This window comes from Pectinophora gossypiella, chromosome 8 (assembly GCF_024362695.1).
Source record: "Pectinophora gossypiella chromosome 8, ilPecGoss1.1, whole genome shotgun sequence".
In the NCBI taxonomy this organism is placed as follows: Eukaryota; Metazoa; Arthropoda; class Insecta; order Lepidoptera; family Gelechiidae; genus Pectinophora; species Pectinophora gossypiella.
In genome coordinates this window covers 13,636,589-13,652,791 of record NC_065411.1, presented here as the reverse complement: position 1 = coordinate 13,652,791, position 16,203 = coordinate 13,636,589, and the positions used below count along the sequence as shown (strand labels likewise).

The window sequence follows — 16,203 nt, the reverse complement described above, 5'->3', positions numbered from 1 at the left end:
AATGCTAGGAAGATGATGACTTACTTATACTCATCAGCAAACTTGGAGAGTCTGCTAATAACAGCAGCAACTCTAGGCAAGAGCAGTTCCAATCCATGCTTCATAACAATCAGGTCAGTGTTATCCCCGACATAGCAGGATGTGGCTCCAAGATGGATGATGGGAGCGGCCAGAGGACAACGCTCTGCCAGGGTATGGACATGTGCCATGACGTCATGTCTGACCAGCTTCTCATGTTCAGCAGCTGACTTGAAGTTGATGTCGTGGATAGCTCCTTCGAGCTGGGCGATTTGTTCTTCACTGATTTCTAGGCCGAGTTCCTGGAAAAAAATGAAATGATAGAATGAAAACTTTGTAAGAGGGAAACTTAAACTCAAATTTGAAAAATCTTATCGCTAAAAGCAAATAGTTACATGACCCAGATTCCTGTAGACAGTCCTAATTGAACTTTTAAAGTTAGATAGATATACGTATCATTTTCTTATGCGCCGAAAAGGAAAGGGTGATCGAAGGGGACCGATGATTAAGCTAGCGCTAGACCAGAAAATAATAACAGGTCGTTTGTAAAAACAATAAATACAATATATTGTATACAGGGTGTTAGGGTGGTATTAATAAACTAAACTCGGCTGAGACTGCCCTCAAGATCATGTTCAAGTCCCTGTTTTTATATGAGAACTGTCACATCAACATGATCTTGAGGGCAGTCTCGAACCTGAGATTAGTTTATTAATACCGCCCTTAGTGACATCGTAACGAAAACTTTGAGGGTCGATTCAGACCATGACTCCGAGTTTATATCAAGTGGAATTTTCCGTCGCAAAAGTATGGAACTGAAAATAATAAAAACAATCATGAATTTTCTGACAAGAAATTCCACTTGACATCAACTCAGAATCATAGTCTGAATCATCCCCTCGGTATTCGTTACGATGTCACTAACACCTGTTTAAAATAAGATTACGTATACATTAATAAGAAAAATCAATTTAGAAGCTTTAATCTGACTATAAAACGCCTAACTACATTCCTCTCACGGTTTACCTCCAACAGTCAAGAATCGGTTACCAAACAACGCATAGCTAATAAGCTACTGTTAATACCGTATCCTACCTTAAACCGTTTTCACTTTCTGTTACTAAATTTCCTTAAAGACAAAACATCAAGGGCTTTTGCGACAGAGTACTGTTAGGACCGACGTTTCGTAAAGGCCGTGGTGCGTAAAATAAGGGACTTGTGAGAACATTTTATGAATGGCAGCGACACCGTGCCTAAGGCGCTCCATACACCTACAATAATATTGTACAATCCTTTAATTGTGCAATAATATTGAATAACCCCTTTGATTCCAAACGTTCAATAAATTCTCTCAATAAAATTGACAAACCAGTCTGAACAATATTTTCGTGCGAGCAACATGTCTGACGACGAAGTTTTGGCGGCAGCCGCGCTGGTAATTTTGTTGAATAGAAAAAAAAACGTATAAGGGTTAATATATTGCGCAATGTGAAGCCTACACAGTGCAAGAATATAATATTGCCCAATAAAAATTAAGCTCGCTCAATCTTTTGTTCAATCATTGTGCAATGTTTCAATACTATTCCTAAGCGTTCAATAATATTGTAGGTGTATGGGGCGCCTAAGTAGGTACTCAAGTTTGTACTGTTCCGTGCTAGTACAGTTATAATGGTTCACTGTACAAGTGAAATGTTTAGGGAAACGTCAAATATGAGAGGAAGAAGTTATTTGTGTCCATAATTATGTAGGTATATCTCAAAATAATGAATGACACAGATAAGCGTTACACCACCATCACCATCATCAGCCCATTAACGTCCCCACTGCTGGGGCACGGCCTTCCCTATGTATGGATAGGGAGATCGGGCCTTAAACCATCACGCGGGCCCAGTGCGGATTGATGGTTATTAACGACTGTTAATGCAGCCGGGACCAACAGCTTAACGTGCCTTCCGAAGCACGGAGGAGCTCGAGATGAAAACTTTTTTTTGTGGTCAACCATCCTATGACCGGCCTTTGCGAAAGTTGCTTAACTTCAACAATCGCAGACCGAGCGCGTTTACCGCTGCGCCACCGAGCTCCTCACGAGCATTACACACATAGATTAAAATCGAAACCGGTAGCATTGCTCTAAATGGTAGTCAAAAAAACAAACAGAGTCTAAATGACAGTTGCGACACATTCATTATATTTGGAACACAAGTGTGGTGTTGGCCACTTCAAAACACAATGTGTAGTGTATGGCCTTAACAGGGATTCAGAAAATCGTTAACAAGTTTTCTGATATTGTTAGTATACTCCTTCTATCGTGTGGGTTGTGACGTGGAATACCAACCTCAACCCTATAACCCTGGTGTCAGGGTTATTATTGAGCCGCCAAAGGCCCCTGACATGACTCATGTAACGACTACGTACTTACATCAGTAAGTAGTAACCGGAATCAACGGCTTAACATGCCTTCCGAAGCACGGATCATCTTACTCTTGGACAATCAGGTGATCAGCCTGTAATGTCCTAAACAAACTAGGGATCACAAAGTAATTTTTGTGATATGTCTCCACCGGGATTCGAACCCGGTGCCTCCGGATCGCGTGAGCACAACGCTCAACCTCTGGACCACGGAGGCCGTTCACGTCGTCCAAGGAGGATTGTTAGCGTACAAACGTACGCATACATCATCTCTTAGTGTTATCCCGTTTGTTTTGTGAGGTTCTTTAGAGAGACGACTGCCTGTCTGACCTTCCAAACCGCGAGGGGAAAACCAGCCCAACAGGTATGCATACTTACATCACTACATAGTATAAAGCAAAGTCGCTTTTTCTGTCCCTATATCCCTATGTACGCTTAAATCTTTAAAACTACGCAATGGATTTTGATGCGGGTTTTTTTTATAGATAGAGTGATTCAAGAGGAAGGTTTATATGTATATTAACATCCATTAAATTATTTTTGAGGTTTTTAATGTGATGTCGTAAATAATTTCATTTTTTCCTCAGCATTGCACTCGAGCGAAGCCGGGGGCGGGTCGCTAGTTAGAAATAAAATAAGTTACTTACACAGTTCACAGGCGAGAAATGTATCGCCGAGACTCATTCATAAGTCATGTGCTCATAACAGAAATTCTAAAAATAACTCAAGTAAGTACTTAATTCATAACTTTATTACTTGCCCCATTAGGTCAGCCGGGTTACTGCAAATGACTAACGGATACACGCAGACCGTAATATTTTTTACTTTACGACACCACAACCACAAACTGATATAACCTTCGTTTTAAATAAACAAAGTGCCTAAAACTTGGGTTAGTGTGGATTCATGTTTATAGGTTGTTTACCAGAAGTTTATGCGTAGTTGTGATTAAATGATTTAAGTACTCGCACAGAATTTATAATATAGTACCTACTCAGCATCATCATCACCTTAGCGTTATTCCGTTTTTCTCGGGGTCCGCTTCCCGAACCTGAAGATGACAGGTCCGGATTTTTACAGAAGCGACTGTCTGTCTGACCTGCTTCGCGAAGGGAAAACCAACCCAACACAGGTTAGATCACATACCTCCGAAATGTATTTCTCGGGACTATGGATTTACTCACTATGTTTTCACCATACTGTTGAGTGTTCTTACATTTTGACAGTACCCCATGCTACTTGAGTAAACAAATATATTGTTTTGGTAATATTTTTACACTAATACCCTTTGCGCAGTGTTTTACAGCTTTTTTTTGACGTGACTTATTGTAGATTTGCCGCAGGTAGCATTAACTACTTGGCCGGAAGTGTTTTACTGCAAAGCCATAGTGTTATATTTATTCCCTAAAGATCGGAAAGAAGAAAACTTAAAAAAGAATATTTTCAATCGAAATTGCCTTTTTCCAACTGATGGCTTTTCTTTTTCGTAACTTGTCCTTCAGACGGGATACACTCCACGTTGCTTCTCATTTAATAGCAATTTATCACGACTGTATGGACGACTGTCAAAATTTAGGAACACACAACAGTGCTGTCGCCTGCATTTGTGCTTCTAGTATTTATCCTCACTGATTACGATTTACAGAAGACGATAGGGCTTTCCATCTTTCCATCTACACGCCGGCGTTGAACTATCATCTCACTCTATAGGTACTACAGGCACTCGTAGAAAATGACGCAAAAACGTAAGGGAATGGCGTGCATTTCAACGGTATTTCATTCACAACTGGTACTGGTGTTATATTATAAGCTTTATTAGCGAAGGTTATAAGACTCAAAAAAGATAGAGCTTCACAGAACGAACATTTCGTTCTAATGGATCCCTATAGAGCGACAAAATGTAAAAGAAAATAAAGCATCGCAATAGAATGAATCACTCAGGAACATTTTCATGGCAGGTGGTAAGTACTAGCAGGTCGTGATATCAACTCCTACTTTACTAGAAACAGCAAAATTAAAGAGAATAGTAGTTGCAAAAAGATAACATACATGATATACACGAAAAGGTGAAGTAACCTTTACCTAAATACATATTGGTCATAATATTGTAAATCCTCATGTATGGTTGCGGGTATGCTGTCCTATTAATTCTCCAAAGCAGATAAGATTAGAGGCTGACTGTGTTGATAACGAGCATGCTGATAATGAGTTACCATATCACAGTGACGATCCACCTGCTTACAAAGACGGACTTAAAACAAAGAGGTGTTTGAGTGAAATATTTCAAGTGATATTTGCCTAATATCAAAGTGAAAATGGTGTCCGTGCAGACGATAGCCACCATTGTGGTGAAAGCATTCAAAATCGTAAGTCTTTTGTTTTGTTTTAGCGTCTAGGAATGTTCAAGGCCAATTGATTTGGTCGAAACTCGAAAGTGCCACACGGTTTGACGATCGATTGTCTACGCTTATGGTTTTAGTGCTGTTTCGCAAAGTTGTAGCGTTCTACACGACTTGATGGATACCAAAGCTTCGCAAAATTCCGCCTTAATACAAGTGCATACCTAGGCGTGGTCAATGATGATTGAACTGTACAAATTGATACAATATATTTAATTAACGATACACGTGGACCATAAATACAGGTTGTCAACAAAAGATCATGAATGTTTCCTTCCTAAACAATCATCTCCTTAGCGTTCTCCCGTTTTCTTAGGGTCCGTTTTCTTACCTAACCTGTACATTTGACAGGTCCGGTTGTTTACATAAGCGACTGCCTGTCTGACCTTCCAACCCGTGAAGGGAAATCAGGTTAGGTCACCAACGAAACGCATTTCTCGGGAATATGAGTTTCCTCACGATGTTTTCCTTCACCGCTGAACACGTAAACATTTAAAATCTTGTTTGTTGAGTCTTCCTTAACAATAAAAATCTTAAAAAATACAACAATGATTATCAAAATAATTCTTGTTTTTTTTTTGTGATTATTAGATAGTATTGGATAAAATAGATGATATACTTTAGTTTCAGGATTTACTATAACATATTATAAACTATTCTAAGGAAAATAAACATGGTAAATTAAAATGAATAATTGAATGAACCATGACTAAGTTGCTTTTATTAATAATAGTAATTTTGAGCTTTAATACTGAATAAATAGCACAGGAGATATCTAGTATGAGTAACAGGTACACAATCGATGAATAACAAACTGTGACTCATTTAACGAGTAGTCATGGAATGTACTCTGGAGTTACGGAAGAAACCGTGTTGAATTGGTAAATTGATGTTTTACTATTCGCGTACTTACACACACTAAATACATACACTAAATACATACATTAATTACCAGCGTATTGGCATAATCTAGTCAAACACTGTGTTAGACATGATGGAATTTGCTAATCACTAGTCGGCTCCTACGATAATGTGTCATCCATCATCAGGGGCATGGTACTATGATGGTGTGACCTTTTAGAGTATACACTCTATTTTTTTTTCTAACCTACGAACAAAAGCATATATACTATTAATATGTCATCATCTCCCTAGCATTATCCCGTTTTTCACGGGGTCCGCTCACCTAACCTGAAGATTTGACAGGTCCGATTTTTTTAAAGAAGCGACTGTCTGTCTGTACTTCAAACCCGCGAAATCAATACAGGTTAAAAAAATCAATTTACAAACACATACCTAACCGTAAATATTTTACATATTTGTGCAAAAAGACGACAATGGCGGGCGAAATAATTTTCTATTATCTCTGGTTGAACAGTGCGCGCGCAGATAGAAACAGAAGCAATGGCGCCGAGAGCCAAGCAGCCAAATAATAAAAATATAAGAAACTGAACACAATTATGTATTTATAATGCAAATTAATGTTAATTTCTTTGCAAAAATTAATATTTTCAAGGCGTATTAGCTGTTCATGTACATGTTATTAATGTTATTATCCATAATATTAATAGGTAATTGCATAAAAATGATGTCATGTCGACAAAAGTAACGAGTGAAGATAAGAAAACCAATATCACAACTGAATGTTGACCTTAGTGGAATATTTCAATGTTCTTAAAACAAACAATAAAAAAAAACTTAATTAATAAGAATAAGTCATATTGCTGCCGTGGCAGCCCAGTTGGTAGAACGCTTGCCTCTCACTTTGGGGTCGCAGGTTCGAATCCAGCACAGACCTAAACCAATGATTGTCGAATTTGTTTTCGAATTAATGTTTGGATCATAAATGATTATCACGTGTTCAGCGGTGAAGGAAAACATCGTGAGGAAACCCACATTGCTTAGAAATGCATTTTCGGAGGTATGTGACCTAACCTGTATTGGGCTGGTTTTCCCTTCGCTGGTTGGAAGGTCAGACAGGCTGTCGCTTCTGTAAAAGGTCCTACGTTTGGAAAATAGTTGGTGATATTTGTATATGTATAGACGCACTCTTTACTGACTTTAATTACTTTTACGCATAAATTCTCGATACGCTTATAAAGTATAACATTAATTTATCAAACCTATAAACTATAGTTTGCAGTTTATTACACGCCATTTTAATACTGGGTTATGATGGAGCATAGGTAGTATAGTGTTTGTGGCCTCATTCACTATCACAGTTTGATAACGACACACCTTGTTGATATAAACGTTTATTCAAAATAATGTAGGTGTAGCCGCATTGTTAAAAACTTTGCATCACTCCTGTATCCCCAAAGGGGTAGGCAGAGATGTTTAGTATACACCCACTCCTCGCCAGCTTGCAAGTGTGGTATTAATAAACTAATCTCAGTTTCGAGACTACCCTCAAGATCATGTCAATGTGACAGTTCTCATATAAAAACAGAGACTTGAGCATGATCTTGATGGCAGTTTCAGCTTCTTCTGTCGTGTGGGTTGTGGGGTGAATTACCAACCTCATCAACCCTGGTGTCAGGGTTACTATTGAGCCGCCAAAGGCCCCCGACATGACTCATATAACGACTACGTACTTACATCAGTAAGTAGTAACCCTCAGCCTAAGCAGTTTCAGCTGAGATTCGTTTATTAATGCCACCCAAAGTTCTATTAGCCATTAACCGGGCACAAATCTTGGATACCACGTGATATTAATTATCTATGATCTAAAAATAAAGAGTAACTATTATAACTACAATATGGCATGAGAAAGTGGAATACTTACTACCAGATATTTTAGATAAATTGCCTAGCGGGCTACACACAGACATGTGTGTAGGAACTAAACAATGTGAAATAATATTAAAGAAGTATTATCTGGGCGCATGTAATTTTTTTTTGACGTGACTAATTGTAGATTTGCAGATGACATTAACTACTTGGCCGGACAAATGGGGAGCGCTAAAGGCTCTCACCCGGTACAGCGCATGGTAAACTATGTAGCACCTACCTACTAATTAAGTGTAGCGAGTTAAGCGCATTCATTCGCTCATCGCATAAATCTGTACGGGTTTTTTTTGCTGAAAAGGGCGTTTTATGTTTTAAAAATTGAATTGTTTTTCTGATATTGAATAAATAAAAAATAAAGACGTTAGCGTTGACGAGGTAATACGCGAGACAAAATGTTTGAAAGGTGAATTAGAAAGTTATACAAAGATCAACATCTTTATTAAATGGAAACTTCCGAAAAAACGGAAGAAATTATTTTCGGACAATAGTTTAGTTTTTACGTTCATATTTGTCTTTTTTCAGTTCTAAAATAGCTAGTAATTGGAAGATCGCTCAACCGGGACGTTGCAATAAGTTTACAACTCTTTGCCAAGGCTACTTATCAATTAGTACTTAGATAGACAGTAAATTGTATAAAAATAGTCGTTTTATAAAAATCTTATTGCTTCTTGAGCAGTTCGATATGTTGTATATTCCTAGGTCTGGGGAGCACTTATAGTAGGTAGGTACCTACTTAATTTATTATAGTAAAGTTACTTTTTAATAAACGTCAAACCCGAAATTACCAATGAATTTGTATGAAGTAAGTTAATTATTTTATTTTTCATAAGGACACAAAAATATTGTTACGATAAAACCCACAAAACCAATTCCTCGGTTTCTACGTGGGAGTTAAGAGATCTTTTGCAATCTTCTCTTCTTTTCTTTTTTTTTGCTTCTTTTTGTTTCTTTTTTTAAATAAAGATTTACAAAATTTAAGTTTCTTGCACTCCCGATGTATGTCGGGCAGCATGTTGAAAAGGCACACTGTGTCGTTAAAGACAAACGTGATAAAATGTCGCACTGTTCGTCGGTCTTTATTATGTAACCAGAATTTCATAATTTATCTTTGACCTGTCCTAGGTCTCTATTACTACTCAATTGCTTAGATGTGGCCTTTTTAATATAATAATAACATAACATAACATAAACTGCCTATATACGTCCCACTGCTGGGCACAGGCCTCCCCTCAATCAACCGGAGGGGGTATGGGGCATACTCCACCACGCTGCTCCAATGCGGGTTGGTGGAGGTGTTTTTACGGCTAATAGCCGGGACCAACGGCTTAACGTGCCCTCCGAAGCACGGAATCATCTTACTTTTTCGGACAATCAGGTGATTCAAGCCTGAAAAGTCCTTACCAAACAAAGGACAGTCTCACAAAGTGATTTTGACAATGTCCCCATCGGGAATCGAACCCGGACCTCCAGATCGTGAGCCTAACGCTCTAACCACTAGACCACGGAGGCTGTTAATATATTATTATTAATATAATAATAATAATAAATAATTTTATTTCCAAACCACAAAAAATAAATTACAAAGAAACTTAACTTATCTAATAGGTACAAGCTATTTTTTTGTGGATGGCTGATGCCTAAACTAAGTAAACTTGTAATATAGGACATCAGGCCTTCCCCCGGAATTTACAACTTTTACAACTTTAACAACTTAAGGATTACTTTGACAATTTACACAAAAAATAAAAATAAGTAAGTAAAAGTAAAAATAAGTAGTAAGTAAAACAATAATAATGTGGAATGGTGTGAAAGTAACATGTGTGGAGTGTGTGTGTGTGTGTGTGTATGTGTGTGTCTGTGTGTGTGTGTGTGTGTGTGTGTGTGTGTGTGAGTGAGTGAGTGAGTGATCACGCATTTAAAACTATATTTATGGGCCTCAACAATATTAAGATAACATAAATATCTATATACTATATAATGCATAATGACAATATAATTATAATACACAATATATTTACAATATATTACGATATATTACAATATATTATCCCAGGTGCCCAGTTGCGCGCGAACCTCAGCTCAGAGCGTCGGCTGAGAGGATTATACGTATTTGAAATTTCCTATCGTTCTATGTTCAATCACCTTAGTAAACCGTAACTAATGTTTATTGAGGACGTCGGCCTCCGTGGTCCACTGGTTGAGCGTTGTGCTCACGATCCGGAGGTCCCGGGTTCGAATCCTGGTGGGGACAAATCACAAAAATCACTTTGTGATCCCTAGTTTGGTAAGGACATTACAGGCTGATCACCTGATTGTCCAAAAAGTAAGATGATCCGTGCTTCGGAAGGCACGTTAAGCCGTTGGACCCGGTTATTACTTACTGATGTAAGTATGTAGTCGTTACATGAGTCATGGCAGGGGCCTATGGCGGCTCAGTAATAACCCTGACACCAGGGTTGATGGGGTTGGTAATCCACCTCACAATCCACACGATAGAAGATTGAGGATATGCCCTTCGTTTGTATATTCATCCCACGTATTGCAACACTGAACAAACGTCGCTTATCTGATAGCATCCATGCTGTTAGTCATGCGTAGAGTACCTACTTGCTACCTTGTAGTAATGAGAATGAACTAGTTAGCACGCGGGATTTGCTTGTCATTTTGTATGAATCTTATTATTTATTCGTAGGTATGAATAGATAAATTGTAGCTTTCAATTGGCAGTTATGATTTTATAATTAGTTTTTCTTTTAGATTTGAAATTCGATTTAGAATTACCCGACTGCTAAAATGTCTGTGGAACCGGCCATCCCAATGATGATTAGATGCATGGTATAAGAAGACCAGGTATGCTCAAAACTGACAGCTAGCCCTTCAAGGTTAGCCCAGCTGACGTCATCCGACCCTGCGTTGCCATTTCGTAAAAAATAAATTATTCAAAAAAAAAATTCAAAAACACACATTCACACATTTATTGCAAAACACAGATTCTCAGATTCACACATCTCACATGTTTTATGAGCAAATAAATAAATTTCGAATTTTTTTTTTTGAGTAAATACTTAAGCTAACGAAACATATTAGAAATGATGCGAATTCCTATAGAACCTATCTAATTTTATTTTATTTTATTATGTGTACAGGAATTAGCATAAGTAATGCCTAAACTAGCTAGGTACTTAAGTAAATTTCACCTGTATCATAGGCATAAAAACATAGCCATCTAAGCCACAGAATAGTAAGATGATCAGTATACCTAATCTTTCAATGTTACTGTTTGAAATCCGCAAAACAAAACAAGATTATCTTTGACATAGACAAAGTACTCCGTATTCTCTATGACCAATCAAATGCCAGTCATATTTCATCAATGACTTCAAGCCCGACCATCAATCGCTCCTGTTGTATCAGTTTATCAACCGCATAGTTCAGTTGTTTCCTTACCACAAGAAAACTGCGATTGAACTTTGAATATCTTATCGCGATGAATAAGATCTTTAACTTTTGTGTTCTTGTAAATAAATGACTGATCTTCTCTTCTACTATCATGTGGGTTGTGAGGTGGATTACCAACCCCACTAACCCTGGTGTCAGGGTTATTATTGAGCCGCCAAAGGCCCCTGACATGACTCATGTAACGACTACGTACTTACATCAGTAAGCAGTATCCGGGACTAACGGCTTAACGTGCCTCCCGAAGCACGTTACGGATCATCTTACTAATCGGATCTTATTGATTATGATTTGTACCTATCGCATAAGAATAAATTGTAAAGTATATTGCAATATTTATAAGACTTTATAGAGATTACTTGTATTAAATAAAAAATGGGTTAGGCACTCCCCAATAAGATCGGTATTTGAAGTAACTCAATAATAAAAAAACTTAAATATTTTATTTTATAGGTACACAATTTGACAAAACCAATGATTATGATTATTTTAGTATAAAAAGGTAAGTTTTCGTATTCGTAAGTCCATAAGCAAAGGACAAGCCACAGAGCAGGGAGATCTTAGGATTAGGGCAATTAGCTGATATGTTAGTCATGCTACAGGTCAGGAGTTAACACTCTAACAGACGCGGCACAGAGTAATGACTGATCAAATATATCACTGACAAAATTATAAAAGTGTACGTAGACACGTACACTAACCTCACTATCACAAACAAACAGTTTTCATCGTTTTCAGCCATCCTAACTTTACATTTTTTTTTTAAACTAGACTAGATCCCGAAGATTTCGGGATTGCTGAACACGATGAAACTGCTCTGGGATCTCGAATTGCGATGTTGAGTCCGAATTGCATGCCGAAGTGTTGCGGCTATTAGACTTCCGGCCAAGTAGTTATTCCGGCCAAGTAGTTAATGCCATCTGCGGAAAATCTACAATAAGTCACGTCAAAAAAAAAGGTTATCAGACTATCAACTATTTATAACTATTACTCAATCTCTATTACCTACCAACTATTTACAAAACCATAAATCCTATGCGATTTGATTTGATTTGAAACACAAAACAAATTCCTCGACCCCTACCAATGACTTAATAAACTATCTAAACAACAACTACTAACTAAATGTTTGGTCATATTATAAGCAGCATGATGATTTCATTTTTTTTTAAATCTGTGCACGCATTACATATAAACATAATTAAAAAAAAAACACCCATGTGGAAGATAGACCTAACCCATATTTTTTTCTTTCTTGGACACTATGGAGGTTCGGTAAGGTGTGGGGACTTCACGTACGTACGAACGTATCTCAGACATGTGTTGAACACTATTAAGTTAACAGTAAAGTATCTGAACCACTCATTACTCTGTAACGGCAGCTGACAATTACAAACGTAATCGTAATCAGAGGCAATAACAGCGTAATTGTGTTCAACAGGAAGCCCCGGGCAAACACTGGCTTCCTACAAAGAGCTCCGTTTCGTGTTTTCATTTTCATATCAACACGTGGGTTGAGTTTGCACTTTTCCGGTCCGGTAGTAAATTCCCTGATGCGAATCTTCTATAAGTCACGTTAATCTTCTATCGGCCGCTGTAGTCCAGTGGTTGAGAGTTGGACTCATGATCTGGAGGACCCTTGTGCGAATCATAGGACATTGGACATATCACAAAAAACACTTTGTTAAGTATCTTTAGTGTGGTTAGGACATTACAGGCTGATCACATTATAAGATGTTCCGTGCTTCGGAAAGCACGTTAAGCCGTTGGTCCCGATTACTACTTACTGATGTAATATGAGCCATGTCAGGGGCCTTTGGCGGCTCAATAGTAACCCCGACACCAGGGTTAATGAGGTTGGTAATCCACTTCACAACCCACACGATAGAAGAAAAATGGAGCCTATTACTAGGCTTGTTTACGACAGTGGCGGCCCTAGTAAAATATTTAGGTGGTGTGCCGGTCCGCGGAGGTCCGTGTTGCTCTATGGTGGCGCGAGACCTCACAGTGGGGCCCCTAAAATACAGTTCTTTTCGATTAGTTTACGACCACCGAAATATACGTAATTAACATACATACATCACAAAATCACGCCTATTTCCCACCGGGGTAAGCAGAGACTATAGAATTCAATTTGCTTCGATCCTGACACACTTCTCTTGCTTCCTCCACACCTACCTAATACCTAATTAAATCTTTTGAAAATGTCGTTTACGACCACCTATTTTATTTTACTTTATTTGGGAAACAAACAGTTGTGATTTATAACAGATTTAAATAAGTACATATAAACAGTTTCCACAGATAATTCATGCATACATACATACATGAACAGCATACGTCCCACTCTGGGCAAAGGCCTCCCCTCAATCAACCGGAGGAAATTCATGCAACCTCTATGGAATTGTACAAATGGTAATTGTACCTATTAAATGTATGAGTTTTATGTGGCTAAGGTCTAATTCACAGGGCAGGTGTGCCCAATCCAGTTGCTCCTCTGTAGATGCGGGGCTTCTTCTTCTATCGTGTGGGTTGTGGGGTGAATTACCAACCTCATCAACCCTGTGTCAGGGTTACTATTGAGCCGCCAAAGGCCCCCGCATGACTCATATAACGACTACGTACTTACATCAGTAAGTAGTGACCGGGACCAACGGCTTAACGTGCCTTCCAAAGCACGGATTGTCTGTCTTACTTTCGGACAATCAGGTGATCAGCCTGTAATTTCCTAACCAAACTAGGGACCACAAAGTAATTTTTGTGATATGTCCCCACCGGGAATCGAACCCAGGACCTCCGGATCGTGAGCCCAACGCCCAACCACTCGGAGGCCGGATCAGGGGCTGCCAGGTAGGGTCCCGTCTTGGTTGATTTTGGCGCCCGCCCTAGTGCCGCCACTGGATTCCGAACACGCAAAACTGTCGGGGTTCACTACTTAACCCTGCTACTTAAATACAGTTTCCGTTATCTTTTTGTAGCTTAGTATGAACGAACTGAATGAATCAATTGATCCTTGGCCATGTGACTGACCTCGGAAGTCGGCAGAAACAAAAAGTGTTTAGCAAAAAATCACTACCACGTATTTATGAGTACTAGTAGTAAATTGAAGGCCTCATAGAGCAGGTATATACTCAGCCCTTGTGGAAATCATAATGCATTGCATAATGTTTGAAATATTTTTTTTTTCGTTTTTGATAGCTACTGAGATAAATAAAGTAGATTGCATCAGTACCGTTTTTAATCAATGTTTTGGATAGGACGCACCTAATAATTAACCTATTGACTGGGTCGAAGATAAATTATAAAATGCTAATCTAGAAATAGAAACCAGTCTAACATAATCAAAAATCAGTCTCATTTTTCTTTTTGGCTTATTTTCGAATTTTATTTATAAATTAAACACAATTATACAATTTAAAATCAATCTGTAATAATAAAAAATAAAAATAATAATTTTATTTTTATAAAATCAGTCTCATTTTTCTTTTTGACTTATTTTCGAATTTTATTTATGAATTAAAAACAATTATACAATTTAAAATCAATCTCTAATAATAAAAAATAAAAATAATAATTTTAATTTTTATAAAATCAGTCTCATTTTTCTTTTTGACTTATTTTCGAATTTTATTTATGAAGTAACAATAGACTTTTGACAGCTTTTATTGATGACGTCACAGGCCAGTACTTCCACACAAATTCTGTAGAAAGTTTTCGTTTCGACGTTTCGTAAAAAGTATCGTATTTGACTATGTTGTGAAATAGCATATATTATTCGGCCTCCGTGGTCCAGTGGTTGAACGTTGGGCTCACGAACCGGAGGCCCCGGGTTCGAATCCCGGTGGGGACAAATCACAAAAATCACTTTGTGATCTGATCCCTAGTTTTGTTAGGACATTACAGGCTGATCTCCTGATTGTCCAAAAAGTAAGATGATCCGTGCTTCGGAAGGCACGTTAAGCCGTTGGTCCCAGTTACTACTTACTGATGTAAGCAAGTAGTCGTTACATGAGCCATGTCAGGGGCCTTTGGCGGCTCAAAAGTACTGACACCAGGGTTGATGAGGTTGGTAATTCTCCTCACAACCCACACGATACATGATGATGAATAGCCTATTTCGGTGGTAGTCCTTTATAACTTATCGCACCTGTTAAATCTAGTTCTCGTGACGTTAATGTCACAGTAAACACATAAGATGACGAATCATGCGCAATTATCATAATTACCGTCTGTTATTGTGGTGACTTAATAGAATAAAAGACGGTCGTGAGAAGTTGTGAGACACTGAAGAGCTTTTGATGCAGGAACATTGAAGGTTTGAATGTCGTGTGAAAAGGAAGATGAGAAACATCGCGAGGAGACCCACATACTCGAGAAATGTGTTTTAAAGTAGGTAAAAAAATAGGTTAAAAACCATTCTGGTCAAATCTTCCGGATCCCATGAAAAAGCAGGATTACGCTGGGGACATGATCTTCTTCTATCGTGTGGGTTGTGGGGTGAATTACCAACCTCATCAACCTGGTGTCACGGTTACTATTGAGCCGCCAAAGGCCCCCGACATGACTCATATAACGACTACGTACTTACATCAGTAAGTAGTAACCAGGACCAACAGCTTGACGTGTCTTCCGAAGCACGGATCATCTTACTTTCGGACAATAGGTGATTAGCCTGTAATGTCCTAACCAAACTAGGGATCACAAAGTGATTTTTGTGATGTCTCCACCGGGATTTGAACCCGGGTCCTCCGGATCGTGAATCCAACGCTCAAACCACTGAACCACGGAGGGAGATGATGACGATGAGTGAAAAAAAAAGTAGTTAAAAAGTTACGCAGTGAGAAGACAGCTTTTTATGATTATGCGGATAGATGATATATAACTATTTTGAAATCTTCGCAAAATGAAATTGCTTGTAATGTAACTGGTTTTCAAACTTTAAATAGGTGTATCTATATTGCTAACTCGAATTACCTACTCCCTTTGCACCCCGGATAGTCCTACCATTATTTTTATTCCGATAGGGATACGGGCGTCATACAAACACAGTATTTCTTAAAATGCCCATCATGTAAATAGATCACGCCGTATCTACCTACTGCGCAGATGTAACGCATTACTATGCGCGCAC

At 38.3% G+C, this 16,203-nt stretch overlaps 2 protein-coding genes across 2 annotated transcripts in view; one reads left to right on the top strand and one right to left on the bottom strand.

Annotated features, from left to right (window-relative positions):
• Positions 1 to 16,203, bottom strand: part of LOC126369237 (adenylosuccinate lyase) — a 62,601-nt gene that overhangs the window by 1,690 nt on the left and 44,708 nt on the right. Inside the window, exon 2 of the mRNA XM_050013577.1 lies at positions 25 to 320. Within this exon, the coding sequence (XP_049869534.1) occupies positions 25 to 320 (296 nt within the window). The remainder of the gene's footprint in view (positions 1 to 24; positions 321 to 16,203) is intronic.
• LOC126369293 (uncharacterized) overlaps positions 4,632 to 16,203 on the top strand; it is a 54,892-nt gene continuing 43,320 nt past the window's right edge. The window contains exon 1 of the mRNA XM_050013651.1: positions 4,632 to 4,793. Within this exon, the coding sequence (XP_049869608.1) occupies positions 4,743 to 4,793 (51 nt within the window). The 5' untranslated portion in view covers positions 4,632 to 4,742. The remainder of the gene's footprint in view (positions 4,794 to 16,203) is intronic.